Source organism: Ascaphus truei, chromosome 21 (genome assembly GCF_040206685.1).
Source record: "Ascaphus truei isolate aAscTru1 chromosome 21, aAscTru1.hap1, whole genome shotgun sequence".
In the NCBI taxonomy this organism is placed as follows: Eukaryota; Metazoa; Chordata; class Amphibia; order Anura; family Ascaphidae; genus Ascaphus; species Ascaphus truei.
In genome coordinates this window covers 17237902-17261409 of record NC_134503.1, presented here as the reverse complement: position 1 = coordinate 17261409, position 23508 = coordinate 17237902, and the positions used below count along the sequence as shown (strand labels likewise).

The window sequence follows — 23508 nt, the reverse complement described above, 5'->3', positions numbered from 1 at the left end:
GACTTAGTAATAATATATGCACCTGGATTGAAAACTGGTTAAAGGACAGACAACAGAGGGTTGTCATAAATGGAACTTTTTCAGGTTGGGCTAAAGTCGTGAGTGGAGTACCTCAGGGATCAGTACTGGGACCCCTGCTTTTTAACTTGTTTATTAATGACCTTGAGGTTGGGATCGAGAGCAAAGTCTCCATCTTTGCTGATGATACTAAATTGTGTAAGGTAATAGAATCAGAGCAGGATGTAATTTCTCTTCAGAAGGACTTGGAGAGACTGGAAACGTGGGCAGGTAAATGGCAGATTAGGGTTAATACAGATAAATGTAAGGTTATGCATTTGGGATGCAAGAATAAAAAGGCGACTTACAAATTAAATGGAGATATATTGGGGGAATCCTTGATGGAGAAGGATTTAGGAGTGCTTGTAGACAGCAGGCTTAGCAATAGTGCCCAATGTCATGCAGTAGCTGCAAAGGCAAACAAGATCTTATCTTGCATCAAACGGGCAATGGATGGAAGGGAAGTAAACATAATTATGCCCCTTTACAAAGCATTAGTAAGACCACACCTTGAATATGGAGTACAATTTTGGGCACCACTCCTAAGAAAAGACATTATGGAACTAGAGAGAGTGCAGAGAAGAGCCACCAAATTAATAAAGGGGATGGACAATCTAACTTATGAGGAGAGGCTAGCTAAATTAGATTTATTTACATTAGAAAAGAGGCGTCTAAGAGTGGATATGATAACTATATACAAATATATTCAGGGACAATACAAGGAGCTTTCAAAAGAACTATTCATCCCATGGGCAGTACAAAGGACTCGGGCCATCCCTTAAGGTTGGAGGAAAGGAAATTTCACCAGCAACAAAGGAAAGGGTTCTTTACAGTAAGGGCAGTTAAAATGTGGAATTCATTACCCATGGAGACTGTGATGGCAGATACAATAGATTTGTTCAAAAAAAGGTTGGACATCTTTTTAGATGGGAAAGGTATACAGGGATATACCAAATAAGTATACATGGGAAGGATGTTGATCCAGGTATTAATCCGATTGCCAATTCTTGGAGTCAGGAAGGAATTAATTTTTCCCCTTAATGGGGTTTTTTGTTTGCCTTCCTATGGATCAATAAGTAAGTATAGATATAGGATAAAATATCTGTTGTCTAAATTTAGCATAGGTTGAACTTGATGGACCTATGTCTTTTTCCAACCTCATCTACTATGTAACTTGTATGTAAGTGTCTCAATTGAAGGAACCTCTAGAATTCAGAATTGAGAATTTTTTTATTAATGACCAAAGTATTTGAATGAAAAAATAGTCTAATTTAAAATGTCCCTGTCCACAATGTTTTTAGAGCAGAAATATGATGTACAGTAATCCTTGCTACAATGATGTCTAAAAGGTCCCAACATTGAACTCCTTGAAATCAGAGACAATACCACTATTTTTTAAGGAATATTAGTAACTGACTGGTGCTATTTTTCTACATTTTTGCCGATGGGAGTTTTTGATACATAACCTTTTTTTCTGTTAGATTCACCCTTACCTTCTATACTGGGAGGCAGATCCATGCAATGACTAACCTCATAATGAATAAGAACATTCTCACATCCCTGTTGCAGAGAATGACCCATTGTTCTATGAGAAGTAAATAACATTGCCATACCCACATAGGGCATCTCTAGACACCTCTAGCCACCAACACCATAACCCCCTTTGCTGTTCAATGCCCTGAAATACATTGCATAGGGGTTAGAATTTACTTAACACCCAGTCCCCAACCAAGCATTATATCCCATATTTACTAGTCTTGTGCCATTGGGACACCTTCTGGCAATGGAAGACAATTTACAGCCCATTGACTTGAAGGGGCTCTAAGGTGTTTTCCAGAAGGTATCTTATGGCAGAAGACTGCTTAGTAAATATGGCCCTATACTGACTAGATACAGTAGAGGGTTTTCTGGTGGAGTTTGGATGGGTTTCAGGGATGGACCGTTGGGATCAGTACCCATAATTACAACAGGGTTAGCAGGCCTGAAGGAGATGTAGAAGCCTTAGATAGAAGGAGGTACCAAAGGGCAATCCAACACAGCCATATATAATGTGCCGATGTAACAAAGCTTTCAGTCTTATCTGCCGCTGGCACTCGCGGTTATGGCACAGAAAGATGAACACTGCGGTGGTCACATTCAGTAGCACGGACCCTCTGCAGCTCCATCGCAGCTGATACTGTCCTGCACCGTGGACTTTTGCTGCATCTGTAGTTGCAAGAAGGGGACAACTTCTCTATTGTTTCGCCAAATGATCCCATCACTGACGCAACGCGACGGATTCCTCTCGCTGTGGCAGCAAAGCGTTGTAAATGTAAGCTCACAGCCTGATAGCACTGTAACAGATACTGTATGTGTTATAGGTAGGTAGGGTTGCCAGGTGTCCAGTATTGAACTGGATTGTCCTGTATTTGGACACTGTCCAGTAAAAAATGAGAGGTAATACTGGACAAGTGCTGTATGTGTATACTGGTAGTACCTCTCTGGACATAGTGACCTGACCATCATGGGGGGGTGCGGGATTTCCCTGAGCAGGGAGAGAGCGGGGCTGTTAGGGGGATGGGCAGCTTCCTGCAGCCTGATTGGCTGCATTACGCAGCAGCAGCCAATCAGGAGGTGGTGTCAGGAGTCTGGGTATGTGGCCAAGGAGAGGAGGAAACTGCATGGAGTGGTGAGAGGGTTGTGTGTATGTGGAGACTCATGTGGGGTGCAGGGGGGGAGACGGAGCAGTGAAGGGGAACGGTGCTGGGAAGGGGGGAGGAAAGGAAACCCAGCTGAGAAGGGGGGCGATCAGATGAGAAGGGGGGGGTGTGAAGAGGGGGGCGCAGCTGTGAACAGCAGGGGGGGGGGGAGCGGGAAAATTCTGGGCAACGCCGGGTATATCAGCTAGCTTCCTTTAAACATTCATGTGGCGTCCCCTCACAATAATATCCCCTTATGTATGAGTGTGCATTACTAGCATATTTAATATCAACCCCAAACTATGATCTGTCGATCTGTCTATCTATCCCATACATTTGCAAAAGAGAGAAAGCGATTGGTTATAGCTCATGTCAATCACAGAGTGATAGCAGGGGCTCCGCCTCCAGCAGGTTACCCGGAAGTAATGCTAGAGACTGCTGCATGCGGGTGAGTGGGGAGCTGGTGTAGCTCTCAGGATGCAGAATTCAAGTGTGAGAGGGGGGGGGAGAGAGGGGGGGAGAGAGGGGGGGAGAGAGGGGGGGAGAGAGGGGGGGAGAGAGGAGAGGAGGGGAGAGAGGGGGGGAGAGAGGAGGGGAGAGAGGGGGGGAGAGAGGAGGGGAGAGAGGGGGAGAGAGGAGGGGAGAGAGGAGGGGAGAGAGGGGCAGTGAAAGCTTAATAATTACTTTCCAGGAACAGTAAAGAAATAGTGACTTTAGATCTGCCTGTGTAGAGAGGGATCCGGAAACTGTGTTATAACAAAAGCTATTGGCTAAAATGACCCCCCTCAAAAGCATCAGCTCTGGGGACCCACTAGTACCTGAGATACCGGTTAAGGTGGCCATGTTTTTATTCTCCAGGGAAAACAAAATGGAGGTTTAAGTCTCCTGTGTTACGCACGCCAATAGGAAACCACGTAATCCAGCGCAACAAGTTTAGGAAAAAATGCCCGCGTCACCTTTAAATATCTTTGGATCCAGGGGCTGACAGTAACGGTGGTGGGGGAGGAGGAGGAAGAGGGGGGAATACTGCTATGAACAAAACAGAAAATAAGTATTTTCATTGTGAATACTTTCCTATGTAAACTATATCCTTTCATCCCACTGAATTGTAGGCTTCTATTCCTCGTGGTTTTGTGTGCCTGTCCCAAAATATTGGAATTCTTTTATTGTACTGAGTTTAACCCTATGGGCGAAGTCGTCTAAAAAAAAGTAGCAGTCGAGTACAGGCAGTCCTCGGTTATCCAACACAATGCGTTACTCAAAATGGCGTTGGATAGCGAAACGTCTTAAAGCGAAACACATTTTCCCATAGGAACACAGTTTAAATGAAAGGTTCCGTTCCTGAAGGCATTTTTAATGCTAAAATACACAAAATATTTTACTCGGGCAATAAAATATGCAGCACACGCATACTTTATATAGTGTATATACTGTATTATATATAATATAACATAATATATCATGTAATTTAATAATATATTATATAGTATAATATAATATATGATATATATATATATATATATTATATACAGTACACATAAACAACTTTGCAAAGCGTCGTAAGAGCGTTGGATAAGCCGTTTTGGCGTTGTAAAAATGAATATAGGTATGCATTGCATAGCGTTGGATAAGCCATTCGTTGTAAAGCGAAGCGTTGTAAAACGAGGACTGCCTGTATCTGATTTCAAGACATTCTGAGCCAGTAAACAGTGAATTCTGTTATCCACATGAGGCTGAAAACGGATTCTGTGAAACTAACTGCAGTGATGTGCTATAATTAGCCCCTTCATTATTATGGAGTGAAACCGCCTTTCCTTTGCTCTGGAAGGTTTCAGCTCCATCCAAAGGAGGTAATAAAAGTAAGACGGGTTCACTGTGTTTTGAATCGGGGCTGTAGACTTTTATAGCTGTTCTTACACTGGATTGCGTCCAGAAACCTCGATTTATTATGGCATGTATGTATATTACACAGGCACACCAGGACATTATTGGTAGGGGGTGAATACTTATGCAAACCACTGTGTATATATAAAAAAAAAAAAGCAGGCGCACCAATGTAATAAAGCTGCCTCTACTATCTCAATGTTTCAGCTTCCCAATACAGCTGTTATTGCGGCCCTGACTCTTTTACTATGTGTGTGTGTGTGTGTGTGTGTGTATACACACACACATACACATACACATACACATATATATACACATATACATACACATACACACATATATATATATATATATATATATATATATATATATATATATATATATATATATATATATACACTAGCTGATATACCCGGCGTTACCCGGAGGCCGTGAGGGGGGGCGTGAAAGGCAGGGGGGGGGGGGCGTGAAAGGCAGGGGTGTATATATATACACATTTGCTTTCCTGTGGAGGGTTTTTGTCACTTTTTTTACTCACCATAACTTAACTCAGTATTATGGTATAGCCTATCCCATAGCCTCTTTGCATACCCAGTTAAAATCAACCCCACACTGATGAGACCCATTAAGGTCGAAACAGCTGTCTGTGGGTGGTTTTCTGGGTATGCACCTTAACCCTGGCTGTGCTCAAAGCTGTGACCATGCAGCAAGCTTAAGCCTATAGGGAACCATGTTAAAAATGGTTTTTGAGGCAAAAAGTGACACTGTGTGCTCATTTGCATGTCATTTCCCAGAATCCCTTGCTGCAGTGGAAGTGCTGTATGCTGGGTGATAATGGGGAAAGGCGGGGTTGCAGACCTGCCTAAGACATGCAGATGAGCATACAGTTGTATTTGCATATATATATACACACATATACGTGTGTGTGTGTGTATATATATGTGTGTATATATATGTATATGCACGCACACGCACACGTGTGTGTGTGTGTGTGTGTGTGTTTTTTTTTTTAAGGTGGGTGAAAAAGGCAACAAAAAACCCTCCATTGTTGGCATATAGCCAATAAAGAATATCACTTGTGAGCACATTCACATGTCTTAGACAGGTCTGCACCCCCGCCTTTCAACCATTATCACCCAGCATACAGTGCTCCTACTGCAGCAAGGGATTCTGGGAAATTACATGCAAATGAGCACACACACACACACGTTGCCTTTTTCACCCACCATAACTTAAATATAATGGTAAACTTACCCAGCCTAGAAATATTGCAAAGCAAGTATAAACTAACCTCACACTGATGATACCCATCAAGGTTGAAACATGTCTGTGAGTGGGTTGACTTGCTTTGCTAGTCCCATGCTGTATTTAAAAGCTGTGTGATCAGCGATGCATTTGCTTAAATGGGCTCCATGTGAATGGATATTCCAGGCAAAAGATGACACATTGTGCGCTCATTTGCATGTCATTTCCCAGAATCCCTTGCTGCAGTGGGAGCACTGTATGCTGGGTGACAATGGTTGAAAGGCAGGGTTGCAGACCTGTCTAAGACATGTGAATGTGCTCACAAGTGATATTCTTTATTGGCTGTGTGTGTGTATACACTGTGAGACTCTGTCTGTGTATACACACACACACATACACACACATACACGCACACACACACACACGCTATTACAAAGGTGTTGTGATGACTGTATTCCTCTCCTTCCGGCAGGCGGTGTGATGGTTGGTGTTGGACATGGCCGTGCACTGTAAGACTCGGACGCTGCAAGTGATAGACACGGAATACAGCGCTGATGCAGTGGAATGGTGCCCGGTGGATGGCTGGCACAGGGTCCTGGCATGTGGAACGTACCAGCTAAAGAAGCCAGAGAGCAACGTTAGTAGATACCGTGTGATGTTTTATTAACATCAAAAATAGCTGTCTGCAAAAACAAACTTTATATTCATTTTATATTAATAGTTTGTATTAAAATTATGATCCACATTTTATAATTTAGGCTGCGAAACTATTGTATTTTCATTTCTATAGCACCAACCATGTGTGCAGAGATGTAATACATGGGGGAATAATATAATTAGGGATACGTGCATACCAGTCCCTATATCCTGTCCCTATATCCTGTTGCCAAAGCATGTTGCCTAGGAGTGACATTGGACTTCTCCATTTACGTTCATGCTCTGGGTAATACTTAACACTTCTTCGTCTGCAACATTGCCTGGATCGGAGTGTGTGTGTGTTTGTGACTCTGCCTGCCCCCGGTGAGACTCTCTGCCTGCCCCCGGTGAGACTCTCTGCCTGCCCCCGGTGAGACTCTCTGCCTGCCCCCGGTGAGACTCTCTGCCTGCCCTCGGTGAGACTCTCTGCCTGCCCCCGGTGAGACTCTCTGCCTGCCGCCGGTGAGACTCTCTGCCTGCCCCCGGTGAGACTCTCTGCCTGCCCCCGGTGAGACTCTCTGCCTGCCCCCGGTGAGACTCTCTGCCTGCCCCCGGTGAGACTCTCTGCCTGCCCCCGGTGAGACTCTCTGCCTGCCCCCGGTGAGACTCTCTGCCTGCCCCCGGTGAGACTCTCTGCCTGCCCCCGGTGAGACTCTCTGCCTGCCCCCGGTGAGACTCTCTGCCTGCCCCCGGTGAGACTCTCTGCCTGCCCCCCGGTGAGACTCTCTGCCTGCCCCCCCGGTGAGACTCTCTGCCTGCCCCCCCGGTGAGACTCTCTGCCTGCCCCCGGTGAGACTCTCTGCCTGCCCCCGGTGAGACTCTCTGCCTGCCCCCGGTGAGACTCTCTGCCTGCCCCCCGGTGAGACTCTGCCTGCCCCTGATGAGACTCTCTGCCTGCCCCCGGTGAGACTCTCTGCCTGCCCCCGGTGAGACTCTCTGCCTGCCCCCCGGTGAGACTCTCTGCCTGCCCCCCCGGTGAGACTCTCTGCCTGCCCCCCCGGTGAGACTCTCTGCCTGCCCCCCCGGTGAGACTCTCTGCCTGCCCCCGGTGAGACTCTCTGCCTGCCCCCGGTGAGACTCTCTGCCTGCCCCCGGTGAGACTCTCTGCCTGCCCCCTGTGAGACTCTCTGTCTGCTCCCAGTATCTGCCCCCGGTGAGACTCTGCCTGCCCCCGGTGAGACTCTCTGCCTGCCCCTGATGAGACTCTCTGCCTGCCCCCCGGTGAGACTCTCTGCCTGCCCCCGGTGAGACTCTCTGCCTGCCCCCGGTGAGACTGTCTGCTCTGTTGTGTGGGGGTGCCTCAGAAATTGAGCACTGTGATTATGGGGCCCGAGAGAAAAATGGTTGAAAATCACTGTATTGCAATAATAACAAAATGCCTTATTTAAAATAAATAAATAAATGTTTTGGTTATTTGGATATTGATGGCACCAGAGGGCATATTCTCTGCCAGGAATAGCCTGTATTCCATATCAGGGTTAATTATTTACTGTTAGGTGTCGGTTATCCATAACTATGTCTCCTGTGTGTGAACGTCAAATAACAGGCAAAATATTCTTTAGGCTCGTCAACCGATAGTAATGATCAAGGACAATCTTTAGTTTCGCTTTAATGGGACACATTACTGGGAAAAGAATACTGGCCAGATTCACAAAGTGTAACTTTCATTTTTTAAGAGTTTATTCACTAAAGTTCAAGTGTGTGTGTGTGTGTGTGTGTGTGTGTGTGTGTGTGTGTGTGTGTGTATATATATATATATGCAGTGATTGACAAATCACCAAAAAATCTACTCGCCACACAAAAAAATCTACTCGCCACCTAGTACCAAACGTGTGCTGCTTGGGCCAATACTTACTCGCCCGGGGGTTAAATCCACTCGCCCGGGGCGAGCAAATGTATAGGTTTGTCGAACACTGTATATATGTATGTATATATATATATATGTGTATGTATGTATGTATATATATATATATTATATTATATTATTATTTCTACTAATAATATTTTTCTCACCTACTAGAGATGAACACTGAAAAGATTCACAGTGTGTTTTACTCTCTGTTCACCTCCTACAATAGCCCAGTTTCTGTCTGGAAGCCTTTGAGCTGAAGGACTGTCCGGCCGTACCGCACAGCATCAGAGACTAATCGTACACGGTCTCCCTTTTACTTGTAGCTTGGTGGGGAGGGTGATGGCGCTGACGACCCGCACACACGGCTCGGACGTCTCTACCTGTATTACTTCATCCCCGACCAGCTGTTTTCTCCTGTGACTGAAGTCCAGAGGCTGGAAACTGCTGCCATACTGGACATGAAATGGTAATTCACGTGGGCCAGGAAGATCTTCCAGATGGGACATTGCTTTCACGCTTCTCTTGTAAGGTCTTTCTTGACCGTTTTCCTCCGCAAAGAATCTTTAGGAACAGAGAAATTGACAGCAGATAAGATCCAATTGGCCTTCCTAGTCTGTCTATTTTTCTGCCCACTGAGAAACCTCAAGCACAGTTAGATCTCTGGCTTCTTTTAGATCTGTCGATAACAAGCAGTTGAGAATTTCATGGGCACTTTGAGCACCCGCGATCCCCTGCCAAGGTAGCTATAGCCCCCGGAGGAGGCACACTGCCAGCTGTTCAGCTGACCTGTTCCTCTCCACCTGTACATGGAGGCCACTATCTGCCTCTCCTCTGTTCCGGCTCTTAGCCTCCGTGTCTCCTGATAGCCCGGAATGCACCTGCTGCGCGGCCAATGTGTTTTAGGTGGGAGGGACAGTGTGGTACATGTGAGCGAGCAGTGACCCGTGTGAAGCGGGTGCTTTCCCGGGGCGTGCCTAGGGGCGTCACGGAGCTGGTTCGCGTTCAATGGGCAAACCGCTCACGTGACCTGCGTGTCGCGCCAAGAAATCAGTTTCAGCTGATTTCTTGCACAACGCACTCCCGCCAGCACACCACATGGACGCGATCACTGCCTTAAGGCAAGTGATCGCTCGGCGTGCGGACGCTTCCGCACGGTCTGCGGCACCATGGCCCCAGCCTTAGTGATGTCTGGGGAGCAGGAATTCCCTGAGACTGTTGTAGCGTGCAGGGATGCAAGGGATACATTAAAAAGACCTACAATAACCTGTATGGATTGTTTGCATTTCAAGCACTCTTCTCAGATTTTTATATGTGGAACTGTTCCATTGTGCTGTGTTCTAGAGCTTTGGTGTTCTGCCTATAATGGACCTAAGCTTTGTCTAGAACCATATTGATATACATTTGGTTTCCGAAGCTAGGCTTGCCGCTCAGCTTCTTTGTAAAAGGGTCCCACTCTGGCAAGAAGTTGCAAATAATGCAGGATTCTGTTCTTTATTTCCCTATAGGTGCCATTTGCCGGTTGCAGAACATCCCACGCTGGGCATTGCGAATGCAAAGGGTGACCTGGAACTGTACAGGCTGCAAGGCAGCAAGGTAAGTGGATACCAGGAGAGAGGTGCCAGTTTTGATGGTCTCACTGAATGTTAGTGGAGTCAATTGAACCCTTTGCCCATAAGCTATGAAGGCTTTTCTGGTAGTGGTTGGGTTAAGAGTTTCTTCCAGGTTAACATCTGTTAAAAAACAGAAACCTGTCCATCTAATCCACTCCTACACCTAGTGTTGGTTGAAGGGTTGAACAACTCCTTTAATGGTTTATATGTAATGGCAACAACCCTAGAGGAAAGATGTTCTGGGCATCATAAGGTCCCTTGTATAAAAGTAGTCACGAGTGTGTATTAGCTATTGGAATAGTTGGATAAATAGAGAAGGGTATAACAGACAGAAGAAAAGATTGTGAGACCATCAGTCAAATCCCTGCTGCTAGAACACTGCCTAGGTATGGAGGACATGTCTCCATGGTACTCAAGCTGGATTGAGATGGTCCAGAGAAGGACTGTGGGAAGTCGTTATGTATCTCCTGGAAGAAACTAGACATAAAGGCCCGTATTTACCATGCAGTTGTTTATCATAAGACACCTTCCGACTCTTGAAGACCCATTATGGCCTATTGACGTCAACGGATTGTAAGGTGTCCCCAGATTGCAGAAGCTGTTTTGTGGCATAGCACCGCTTAGAAAACATGGGGCAAAATGCCACCTTTCAAATAAAGTGGAAGAGAAAAGTCTCCTGATGAGTGAATTCTGAGGTACGCTCTGAAGCAGGAACGGGATACAATCGGGGTGTGTAACATGAGATAATATTTCATTGCTGGACGCATGATTCATGCATGAAATCAGAGATCAAGACCTCTGCAAATATGACAGGAAGTTGTAGTACTTGTCTTTGCCATCAAGTCTATGGGTAGTATGTGTATTCCAAAGCTGTGTGTTGCAGACCCCACAGGAAGAAATGGGTTACTTGTGTATGAGAGGCAATCCACTCCAGAGTGCACAAAAAAACGTTCAGAGCCGCAAAAGGACAATTGTTTTGTCTTCAGTAAAATAATGATCAGGTTGAGCCTGTGTCTGTGGGAGATCTCTCTCACCTACTAATCCCCCCCCCCCCATTGCTTCAGTTTTCTGCTTCTTTCAGTAGGAGAGCTACAGGGTGGAACCCATCTGCAGTGTGGATTTGGGACAGGACTGCCTTGCACTGTCTCTCGACTGGTCCACTGGGCTGAGAGAGGGGTAAGAACAAAACAACCCATGATCCTGACATGAATCGTCCTCTTTTTTTTTTTTTGCCCCCCTGAAACGATCCTCAGATGACCTTCAACACCTACTACAGTCATAGTCTATTTAGTCTGATGTATGATCTGTGCTTATCAAGATATCCCTAGTGTGCATATACAGTATATCTCTAGATCTCTGCACCTGTACTTATCAGAGTATCTGTGCCGGGCTCATCAAATTAACCATTATATATACTAATCAGATTATTGGTACCTACACTGTTTAGTTAATTATTTAAAGAAACCCGTTTTTGAGTGTGTTGCCCTCATTTCCGTGTCTGTCCTCCTCTCCCACAGCAGGGTGAAGCTGAGAAACCTTCGCAGTGTAGATAACCCCCTTTTGTAGGGTCTCTGTAACCATGACATGGGGACCCGTGTAGGCTCAGGGCGCGGTGCTGATACTGATGCACTGTATTTGTGCTGTTCTGGTCTTGTGCAGCAGTGGCCCTTTAAAGATCATCTGCAGTGATTCCAAGGGGCGGCTGAGCCTGCTGCTGGTGAACGAATCTGCCCCGTCCGTGGATATCTTGTCTCAGTGGCGAGGACACGAGTACGAAGCCTGGATCGCTGCCTTCAATTACTGGAACTGTGACGTGGTATACTCAGGTCTGCGCAGCGGCTACCGATATATGTCTATACCCCACCTGTGTGAAAGCAGCGGCATCTTCTATGGGGGCTCTGGGAGGCTGAACTGCCCCGGGTACAACGGCTATGATTAACCTCGTCGCTGCCAGATCCCTCTTGGCAGCGCAAGGGTTAAGAATGTAGAACATGAGTCAGGAGCTTGCTTGAGCGCTATAATGTAATCTATAATGTCCCTGTTACTTATCCCCTTCATTGCTTCTACCAGGGACAGGGTGGGCTGGGGGTTAAGCAAATACTCCCCCAATTCCAGGCCAAGAGGATTTATTTCTCTGCCCTGATAATAGGGGGTTATTCATAAAACATGCAATGTTGCTCACCGGGTACTGCACAAACTCCCAATCACCGGGTACTGCAGAAACTCCCAATCACCGGGTACTGCACAAACTCCCAATCACCGGGTACTGCAGAAACTCCCAATCACCGGGTACTGCAGAAACTCCCAATCACCGGGTACTGCAGAAACTCCCAATCACCGGGTACTGCAGAAACTCCCAATCACCGGGTATTACAGAAACTCCCAATCACCGGGTATTACAGAAACTCCCAATCACCGGGTATTACAGAAACTCCCAATCACCGGGTATTACAGAAACTCCCAATCACCGGGTATTACAGAAACTCCCAATCACCGGGTATTACAGAAACTCCCAATCACCGGGTATTACAGAAACTCCCAATCACCGGGTATTACAGAAACTCCCAATCACCGGGTATTACAGAAACTCCCAATCACCGGGTATTACAGAAACTCCCAATCACCGGGTATTACAGAAACTCCCAATCACCGGGTATTACAGAAACTCCCAATCACCGGGTATTGCAGAAACTCCCAATCACCGGGTATTGCAGAAACTCCCAATCACCGGGTATTACAGAAACTCCCAATCACCGGGTACTGCAGAAACTCCCATTCACCGGGTACTACAGAAACTCCCATTCACCGGGTACTACAGAAACTCCCATTCACCGGGTACTACAGAAACTCCCATTCACCGGGTACTGCAGAAACTCCCAATCACCGGGCACTGCAGAAACTCCCATTCACCGGGTACTGCAGAAACTCCCATTCACCGGGTATTACAGAAACTCCCAATCACCGGGTACTACAGAAACTCCCAATCACCGGGTACTGCAGAAACTCCCAATCACCGGGTACTGCAGAAACTCCCAATCACCGGGTACTGCAGAAACTCCCATTCACCGGGTACTGCAGAAACTCCCATTCACCGGGTACTGCAGAAACTCCCAATCACCGGGTACTGCAGAATCTCCCAATCACCGGGTATTACAGAAACTCCCATTCACCGGGCACTGCAGAAACTCCCAATCACCGGGCATTACAGAAACTCCCAATCACCGGGTACTGCAGAAACTCCCAATCACCGGTTATTACAGAAACTCCCAATCACCGGGTATTACAGAAACTCCCATTCACCGGGTATTACAGAAACTCCCAATCACCGGGTACTACAGAAACTCCCAATCACCGGGTACTACAGAAACTCCCAATCACCGGGTACTGCAGAAACTCCCAATCACCGGGTACTGCAGAAACTCCCATTCACCGGGTACTGCAGAAACTCCCAATCACCGGGTACTACAGAAACTCCCAATCACCGGGCATTACAGAAACTCCCAATCACTGGGTATTACAGAAACTCCCAATCACCGGGTACTGCAGAAACTCCCATTCACCGGGTACTACAGAAACTCCCATTCACCTGGTACTACAGAAACTCCCATTCACCGGGTACTGCAGAAACTCCCATTCACCGGGTACTGCAGAAACTCCCAATCACCGGGCACTGCAGAAACTCCCATTCACCGGGTACTGCAGAAACTCCCAATCACCGGGTATTACAGAAACTCCCATTCACCGGGTATTACAGAAACTCCCAATCACCGGGTACTACAGAAACTCCCAATCACCGGGTACTGCAGAAACTCCCAATCACCGGGTACTGCAGAAACACCCATTCACCGGGAACTGCAGAAACTCCCAATTACCGGGTACTACAGAAACTCCCATTCACCGGGCACTGCAGAAACTCCCATTCACCGGGCACTGCAGAAACTCCCATTCACCGGGCACTGCAGAAACTCCCATTCACCGGGTACTGCAGAAACTCCCATTCACCGGGCACTGCAGAAACTCCCATTCACCGGGTATTACAGAAACTCCCATTCACCGGGCACTGTAGAAACTCCCATTCACCGGGCACTGTAGAAACTCCCATTCACCGGGTATTACAGAAACTCCCATTCACCGGGCACTGTAGAAACTCCCATTCACCGGGTACTACAGAAACTCCCATTCACCGGGCACTGCAGAAACTCCCATTCACCGGGCACTGCAGAAACTCCCATTCACCGGGCACTGCAGAAACTCCCATTCACCGGGCACTGCAGAAACTCCCATTCACCGGGCACTGCAGAAACTCCCAATCACCGGGTACTGCAGAAACTTCCATTCACCGGGCATTACAGAAACTCCCATTCACCGGGCACTGCAGAAACTCCCATTCACCGGGTATTACAGAAACTCCCAATCACCGGGTACTACAGAAACTCCCAATCACCGGGTATTACAGAAACTCCCAATCACCGGGTACTGCAGAAACTCCCAATCACCGGGTACTGCAGAAACTCCCAATCACCGGGTACTGCAGAAACTCCCAATCACCGGGTACTGCAGAAACTCCCAATCACCGGGTACTGCAGAAACTCCCAATCACCGGGTACTGCAGAAACTCCCAATCACCGGGTACTGCAGAAACTCCCAATCACCGGGTACTGCAGAAACTCCCAATCACCGGGTATTACAGAAACTCCCAATCACCGGTTACTGCAGAAACTCCCAATCACCGGTTACTGCAGAAACTCCCAATCACCGGGTACTGCAGAAACTCCCAATCACCGGGTACTGCAGAAACTCCCAATCACCGGGCACTGCAGAAACTCCCAATCACCGGGCACTGCAGAAACTCCCAATCACCGGGTACTGCAGAAACTCCCATCCACCGGGCATTACAGAAACTCCCAATCACCGGGCACTGCAGAAACTCCCAATCACCAGGTACTACAGAAACTCCCAATCACCGGGTACTGCAGAAACTCCCAATCACCGGGCATTACAGAAACTCCCAATCACCGGGCACTGCAGAAACTCCCAATCACCAGGTACTACAGAAACTCCCAATCACCGGGTACTGCAGAAACTCTCAATCACCGGGTACTGCAGAAACTCCCAATCACCGGGCATTACAGAAACTCCCATTCAAGTCATTGAGCGTTTTGGGGCAGTAACACATGATCTCACACTAAGGAATAACCCGCATAATGTCCAACCCCAATGTACATTACGGTTCACAACTTTTTCGGGAGATGGAAAATCTTATGAATCTGGGTCGTCTTATTTTTGCTTAATATGGTACACTTCTATTATAACTGCATTCGTGTCTCCTTATTTTATAAATATGTGTATATGTAATAGAGCATTCAGCTGGATTAGAACATACGGACCTTCATCAAACAGCTGAGCAGGGTGGATTGCATTTTTTTTAATTACCGGATTGAAGCAGGGGGTCTCCGGAGCGGGACTGTGTTAATCTCGGCTCCGGGGACCCTTTGCTTCCAGAGCTAGTTACCTCCGCAGCGGGGCTGGTATCTGCAGCCAGGGAACTGTGTGCCTAATATAATAGCGGCTTTAAATGTCCCACGTCACACGGGCCAATGGGAAGCCGTGACATCATCCTTTGCGGCTTCCTATTGGCCCGCGTGACAGGGACATTTAAACTCCTCGGAGATACCAGCACCCCCTAGGGAGGTAAGTATCTCCAGAAGCAAGGGTACCCCCTGCTTCAATCCTGTAATAAAAAAAAATGAAGCCGCAATGCAGCCTGTTCTGCTGCTTTAAAACAGTGATCTGGTGGAAGTCAGAATCCATAGCTTGCGGAAATGATTTAAAACCCATCATTTGGTGCAACCAGACGGTGAATCTATGGTAAATTGTGTAGGTTGTGCGTATTGGTGCTCTCAGTTGATTATAATGAAGCCTCTTTCTTTTTGAGCAGGTGGGGATGACAGTCTGCTGAGAGGGTGGGACACCAGGACCCAGACAGACAGGCCCATATTTACCAGCAGAAGGTGAGCACGGCCAGTCTGCATACTTGGGAGGTGCAATTGTGGCATGATTTTCCATCTAACGTCCCAGTGACCTTCTCATTCCAGGCATTCCATGGGCGTGTGCAGCATCCAGAGCAACCCGCACAGGGAGCATATCCTGGCTACTGGGAGGTGCGTGATCCATATGGAGAGCGTCTAGACCAGGGGTGGCTAACTCTAGTCCTCAAGAGCCACCAACTGGCCAGGCATTGTGATATCCCTGCTTCAGCACAAGTGACTTAGTCATTCTGACTTAGCCACTGATTGAGCCACCTGTACTGAAGCAGGGATATCCTTTAAAACCTGACCTGTTGGTGACTCTTGAGGACTGGAGTTGGCCCACCCGTGGCCTAGACTTTGTGTCCTCCGACCTCTACTCCACTGTTTTGGGTCTTCAGAACTCCCCTGTCCATGGGATGAGAACAAGTGTCCTTTCTTTGACCCAACGTGACCACTTCTCTTAAGTATCAGACCCTTTTGTTTTTTCTTGTCTATTCAATCAGACCCCGTTATGATTCCTATATAACATCTCTCGCGGTCTAGCACATAATTTCCCGTGCTGTCAATATGCCATCCTATTATAAACCATGTGTAACATATTTACTATGATTCAGTGCAAACATCAGCAACAGGGTATGGATTCTCTTACAACATGGCTTCTGATTGACAGTATAAATGGGACAGCCCTGCTGTGTGTGATTAGACGCTGTATAAGCTTCCTCTTAATGGCCTCAAACCCTATCACACCACATTCAGAAAGTTGGACACAGCTGCCTCCTGTCCTAATACCATGCTGGGTCTGTGCACTTCCAGCTATGATGAGCATGTGCTCCTGTGGGACACACGGCAGATGAAGCAGCCCATGTCCGATACCCATGTCCAGGGGGGCGTCTGGAGACTCAAGTGGCATCCTGACAGCAACCTCCTGCTGGCAGCCTGCATGCACAACGGCTTCCAAATCCTGGACTGTGAGCACTATTCAGGTAAGGGTGTGGTACCAAGTCACCTCTGCGTTTTATTGGCCTGGGACGCTGTATTCTTAGGTAGCCGTCACATCCAAGCACAAAGACTACCTGCCCCAGACTCAACTTGTGCAAAGTCGCCAGGAACTGGCACCTAGTTCTAAAACAAAGTTATCCCAAATGATTGACCCCAAAGCAAGTCACATAGAGCTGCATTACTGATTACATGTGATATACCTGCTACTTGTGCAAGGTTCATACAAATAACTTCAACCCCCCACACAACATAGAACATTGATCACAATCAGCACTAACTGGCCAACCTAATCTGTCTGTGTGTCCCACTCTGTTACCTTAGCTCGTACTGGGATATCTTTTATGTAACTATTTCCCTGCCAGAGGGGCCAGAAACATCCCCTGGCAGCAAAAGAGACAATGAACCCTTTTGCCGATACCATGCATTTTGAGTGACCTGTATAAATCTGCAGGAGCCCTATATTATTTGCTTACTACGGTTCTTCTGAATTAAGCTTCCAAAGTGCCCTCCCAGACCGGACTTCTGTCACCCCTCAAATGGAGCAGGAGGTGATCTGAAAAACCTTCATGTTACAGGCTTTAAAATAACCTGTGCCTGGAAATGTTAAAGCCGCAGTAAACTGTCGGCCACGTGCCCCTGTATCACGATATGTAGATGTTCTGGAGGAACGCTGGCGATCCAGCGATGTTGTTCTACTCCATAAAACCGTTTGGATGTTTTGGAGGACCCCGAAATGCCAGCGTTTCTCTGCTACGTTGATGCATGTATATTTCTAGCGCCATCCATGTACATAGCACTTTACAGCCGCAATGCATGTGACATAATAGGAATAAGCGTTGCACACATAAGTAACATTAGGAAAAGGAGTCCCTGCCCGAAGAGCTTACAATCTAAGTAGGGAGAACTTAGAGACAGTAGGACAGTAAGTGCGTCTGCCAGGGGTTTAGCGGTCGTGGCCGGTACTACCTAAACGGCTTTCTTACCAACAGTTGCCAGATAAAAGGAATGTGACAGTGTAGGGCGGATCTGGCCGAGTTTGGATAAATAAATGAAGAGTCTTGGCCCCTTTATTCCATAATCTGACGTCGCTTCCCTGTGCTAGAAAAGGTTTGAGTCCCATTTCAGATGAATGGATCTGATCTCTTCCCTGGCACAGGGTAGCAGCATTTACAGCATACTGAATAGGGGCACTGGCATCAATATTTCCACATTGGAAGAACTAAATATTATTGAACAGGTATAAAGCCCCTGCAATGTATTTTTTTGCTTACATCTGCTGGCATGGGTGTCTTTTTTTTTTTTTTTTTCTAATGCTCATCCATATATTTAAAAGAGAAAAAACAAAGCGCACGACTCTCACAGCGTAAAAAAAGTAATTGTATTATAACAATATAAAGTGTAATAATTGCAAGTACAGGCAGATTAGTCAGATATGCAGGGCAGCTTTATGGTACATGTTACCACTCTGGAAATCGATGACTTGATTTGTGGGGATCCCTCAGCGTACTCCGCCTCTGGTCCGGTCAGGAGCCTTTAACCTCAGATGCAGCACGGACATTGATACAAATCGTGATTGGATACTCCTGCTGCATCTGAGGTTAAAGGCTCCTGACCGGACCAGAGGCGGTGTACGCTGACGGATCCCCACGAAGTCAAGTCATCGATTTCCAGAGTGGTAACATGTATTCTAAACATGCCCTGCATATCTGACTAATCTTCCTGTACGTGCAATTATTACACTTTATATTGTTATAATATAATTACTTTTTTGCGCTTTGTTTTTTCTCTTTTGCATGTCCTTGTGTAATGTTGAGCCATTCACCCCAACAGGCTTCAGACTCTCTACGAATGAGTAAAGGTTTTTGTATTTAATTGTGGTTATTTTATTTTTTATCACTTTATGGAATACAAGTTTGTGTTCCCTTAAACCATTTAGTGCACTTGAACTATATCACTCCTTATTGGTTTGTTATAGCCACACTATTGCATTATTGTATTTATTAGTCTTCACAATTAGTGCGCATGTTATTGTTCTTTCTCATCCATATATTTGCCTTGCTTCCCAATTATTAGATGAATGTCCCATTCTATCATCCTATATTTTACACAACTCTTTGGCCTATGGTGCTGATTGGTCAAGACTGTCCCCACCAGCTTCCACACTCACCAATCAGGAGCCAGTACCTCTGAATTTCAGCGAATCAGCGAGCAGCAGCTCTGATAATAGAGCCCAGAAGCTGGACACGGCAATGCAGAACGTGAAGATCTTCTTTGAGTCCCCCACTGCCAGCTTTGACGTGGTGCTGGAGGATGAGTCTGGAGGATACGTGCCAGAACAAGGTACCACAAAACATGAGATGCCAGGAGCTGCAGAGGGATCCCACCCTACCTCTGATCCGACCTCACCTGAATATAGACGGCAAGAGAGCAGCTTGATGGCGACGTGCTCGTTTTATGATCACATGCTCCATGTCTGGAGGTGGGAATGCCACAGAGCTCAGCCAGCAAAGTGATCCCCGCTCCGCACTTCTCCCATCAGCCTGTCCTTGGCACATTCATGGGTTATCAACCAACGACCCCTCTCGAAAAAGTGATCTATCTCCTATTAGGCTTCTGTGCCCGGGTGGGCAAATTACACAGTTATTAAAATCCACTTACCACCACCCTGTAACCGTGAAGTGGATGCTGCAGCTTGGGGGATCTGATGAGGACATGTGTGATACATACATGTTCATCACGTGTGTGATGGATGCTCCTGTTGCCGGGCTATAACCATTTGTTGGTTCGGGGTCACCTCCCAAGCTCTCCTAACCATCCTTAACGATTTTGCCGGCCCCTTTAGCATCACAGGGGTTAAGAACAGAGCTATGTGAAAGATAAATACACCACAGCAATTTTTCTCTTATTTGTAATATTTCTCAACTCTTTGGCCGAGAGGAAACTTTGTTGCACAAGGTCCTTGTCTGTCTGTGTTGGTTTTTTGGTTAAAGCACTGGCTCTTATTCAGGGAACTGTAAGCTGTTGCTAATAGACGCTCACTTCAATGACTTTTACATACGTGATTACTAATGGTTATTGCAATTTAGTGACCCCCATAAAATCTGAAGCCAATCAGGCCAGCCAGTAGATACAGTGGAAGTGAGGACATACAGTAAATAACATACATGTCATACAAATATATATGTACTTGCTGTATGGATAAGTCAGAAGGAATGTATTAATAATCCCTGCTCGTGTGCAATTTTTGATCTTGGTATGCATTGGCTGAAATATATTTTCTTTTTCTAATTTCCCCTGAATCGGCATAATAATGTGTCTAAATACTGCTATTTATGGAGCTCGTGTATTTTTGTAGCCCAATGTACCCTCTAGCAGGAGTGAGTTGCTCATCCTAATTTATGTTCATTACAAGTTTACATGATTTCAGTTCTAGTTGTAAGGACCTGCGAGTCCAGTTTCGTTATGTTATGGAAAAGTTCATAGAACTGGCAGCACCAACATGTTTTGTAGGTTGCTTAATATGATTAGGTCAAAGCAGAGCCTCACTTTGCTGTCAGAGGCGACCGCTACACATCGCTTGGAGATGCCTTTCAATCCTTTCTGGCAGTGGAAGGGTTACAAATCCACTGGGATGTGGTTTACCAGCACAATGAATAGGAGACTAGAAGCTTGTAAGACAAGCTGTACAGATAACCTATATACAACGGTTTCCTTGTGTCCCAGGGAGGGGGGGAGATATTGTTTTTTGAGTCCTTAAGCTGCCCATGGGAGGTGTATGAATGCACCTAACAATTTCCTTGCACCCCCTGAGAGTAGAGCCTCCACATTGCACAAAACCCTTTCATTAGTGGATATACAACCAGCTTGCTGCTCTACAGCAGGGCTCTTCAACCAGTTCTCCACAGGGTCCAGATCAGGAAAGATTTAGGACCACAAGCTTAATGTCATTTCACATACTGTACATATAAACACTTTATGTAGAAGCCTTTATAACAGCTGTACCGTATACAGTTACATTAACTAACAACTGAGTTTGTGTGAAGTTGCCTAAGCAACTAGTGTAAAATTAGCAGAGTCCAAAAGCCACATGGGACACTAGTAGACGGGCCCTGTCCTAAAGTGTATCGCAGGCCTACTATGAAGCGCAATCCTTTTTCAGGTGGAATGGGGCTGTGCAGTAGCTATACTGTGTATGGTAAGCCTATTGATGTGAATGGCTTTAACTTGTAAGGTACAACCACCAGCATATAGTGAATGATCCCAAATGGATATATATTTTTTAAATGACATGTTTTGTTAACGGAGGACAATTTTAATCTTTCATTAAATGACTATTAAAGTGTTGATTTTGTGTGTGTGATTGTGACAGCCGTCTGTACGACTACAGAACTGGATGACACGGGTTTTCCAGCTTGCTGAGCCCTTGAATAAGACACTCAATTTGCTCTGGCGATATTCATAGTAGTGGCTAGAGACGAGTAAAACTTTTGCATGAAGTTGCAAACCGGGCAAAATTTGCCCTTTTTACATCCGAGTTCACAAACAATTTGACAAGCATTAAATTACATTGCAATTTCGTTTAACATGATAATGTGTCAAATTCTCTAAAATGGCTTAAAGAGGCAATCCAAGCAGCATAAAAAAAATGCAGCATTTGATTACCTTTTATTGAAAACTAATTATCTAAGCTTCTGATTGACTTGATCGATCATCAAAGATCCTGCTTCGCAGGGTTCACTAAATGGCTGCCTCGGTTTCAATCAATTCTTCAGTCAGTGTAACTCAGCAGCTACTATGTATCCTCATATTACTAAGGTTACATTATCTATTGTTACAGTTTGCAGCTCAAACCGCTCTGAACATTTGCAACAAATTATCACAAATAGGAGAGTGTTGCAAAGATCTTGCACTGCTGGCGAGGTGGGCTAAAGCCTGCTATAGAAATCAAATGATGCTCATTATTTTCAAACTCATTAAAAATGGTATTAAGAGTTGAATAATAATAATAAAGTACTACTACAGGACTGATTTATAAAAAAACATGTAGGATACTGCATGGATTGCTCCTTTAATGCTGGTTTCCTCACTGGCACCCTTTTTGCTGAAAGCTCGCACCATTTTAAGACTAATTTTGCAACATTATTAGACCTTTGAGATTTGGCAAAGCGTTTTACAAGGAATCAAATATGTACAAAAAAAAAAGTGAATGGATTTTGGCCAGTTTCACACCGCTTACGGAGGGGCCTTTTACACGTAACACTATTTACAGAGGTCATGTTATGGGGCAGGAAAAGCACTGCTATACAGTATGTTTGGAAAATATGTATGGCAGATGTGGGGATTAAAACGTGATGTGCACGACTTGGACCAAATGTAAGAATTGTGATTGGTAAGGAGAAGATTTAGTATAGGTGACCGTTGATTAGGTGCCAGTTTTTTTGGCAAGTGTTTGTGTCTAATATTTCTCTTAATACTGAAGGGACCTGGGGTATACGCAGAAGTGAGCATTCAATTGAGTGGTTTTCTTGTACATTTGTCATTCATGAATCCATCATTACGTACTGTGACAAACGCCCCTCTTTTGTAGTGCTGACGTCTGTCTGGGTTCTTCCCGACACAGTCTTCTAGGGTTAATTATACAACAAACAGGATCATGCAAAGTATTATGCTGCTTAACTCAGGCTTCTGCCTGCTTTATTTTCATCCAAGTAAGGTACTGCAGCTTTAACATGTGTAGGTTAGAGGTACTCAGATACTTTCATTCAGCAGTTCACACATTTCAGTGTTACAATATTTCCCACACTGTTATTTCAAGAAATAAAACCAAAATCATATAAGCAAATCCTATCCCTTTCAGGGATCTAACTACACATCAGAATCAGTCTCTCTAACAGCTGCTGGCCAACTAAACTGGTTCCCCAGCTTAAAACAATGCTCTCTCATTTAGGGACACAAGATACAGCACAGTCTTTTAGCAACAGCAGTAACCATTTGTTTTGTCTTATCTGTTCGTGGTGTCCAGGCAAATCCTCTGGTACTGTGATACTTGGAGGGGCCATCAACCCCGACACTGGATGCAGGAGAGTAGCGACACCCCCAGCCCCCAGGCTCCAAGGAGAGAGAGTGAAATGCAAAACCTCTCTGCTCTAAATACCTGTGCATGTGATTAGAAGAGCAGGTAAGGGAGAACTAGAGCCATTGTAATCTGTGGTCTGGATTTTCCATCCAGCTGCCTGAGGTAATGGGAAGCTGTGGAACGGATCATTTGTAACTATTCCTGCACTTTCTGCTCTAAAATGGGGCAGAAAGCTGCCTAACATCTTTGGACTATGTCACATATCCCCCTCCCCAGCTCACACCTACTGGGGTGAGCGGCCATGGACCTCACTGGGGTGAGCGTCCTACCTGAAATACTTGAGCCAACTCCTCAGTACAACATTAAGTATTCACATGACACG

General features: G+C 45.9%; 1 protein-coding gene across 1 annotated transcript; it reads left to right on the top strand.

The window, feature by feature from the left end:
* The first annotated feature begins 3122 nt into the window (after window positions 1-3122).
* Window positions 3123-21394, top strand: DPH7 (diphthamide biosynthesis 7). The gene is made up of 10 exons (XM_075579170.1): window positions 3123-3183; window positions 6337-6501; window positions 8736-8878; window positions 9918-10005; window positions 11107-11198; window positions 11682-11848; window positions 15961-16033; window positions 16118-16183; window positions 16865-17034; window positions 19124-21394. Exons 2-10 carry the CDS (start codon window positions 6361-6363, stop codon window positions 19561-19563), a joined length of 1380 nt encoding a protein of 459 aa, XP_075435285.1. The 5' UTR covers window positions 3123-3183; window positions 6337-6360; the 3' UTR covers window positions 19564-21394.
* Window positions 21395-23508: the final 2114 nt, after the last annotated feature.

Excerpts from the sequence above, each read along its gene's own strand:
- DPH7 (XM_075579170.1), top strand. The coding sequence starts at position 6,361 with ATGGCCGTGCACTGTAAGACTCGGACGCTGCAAGTGATAGACACGGAA. Across the intron at positions 11,199-11,681 it reads TCCACTGGGCTGAGAGAGGG|CAGTGGCCCTTTAAAGATCA; the intron begins GTAAGAACAAAA and ends GGTCTTGTGCAG. Across the intron at positions 16,184-16,864 it reads CATATCCTGGCTACTGGGAG|CTATGATGAGCATGTGCTCC; the intron begins GTGCGTGATCCA and ends GTGCACTTCCAG.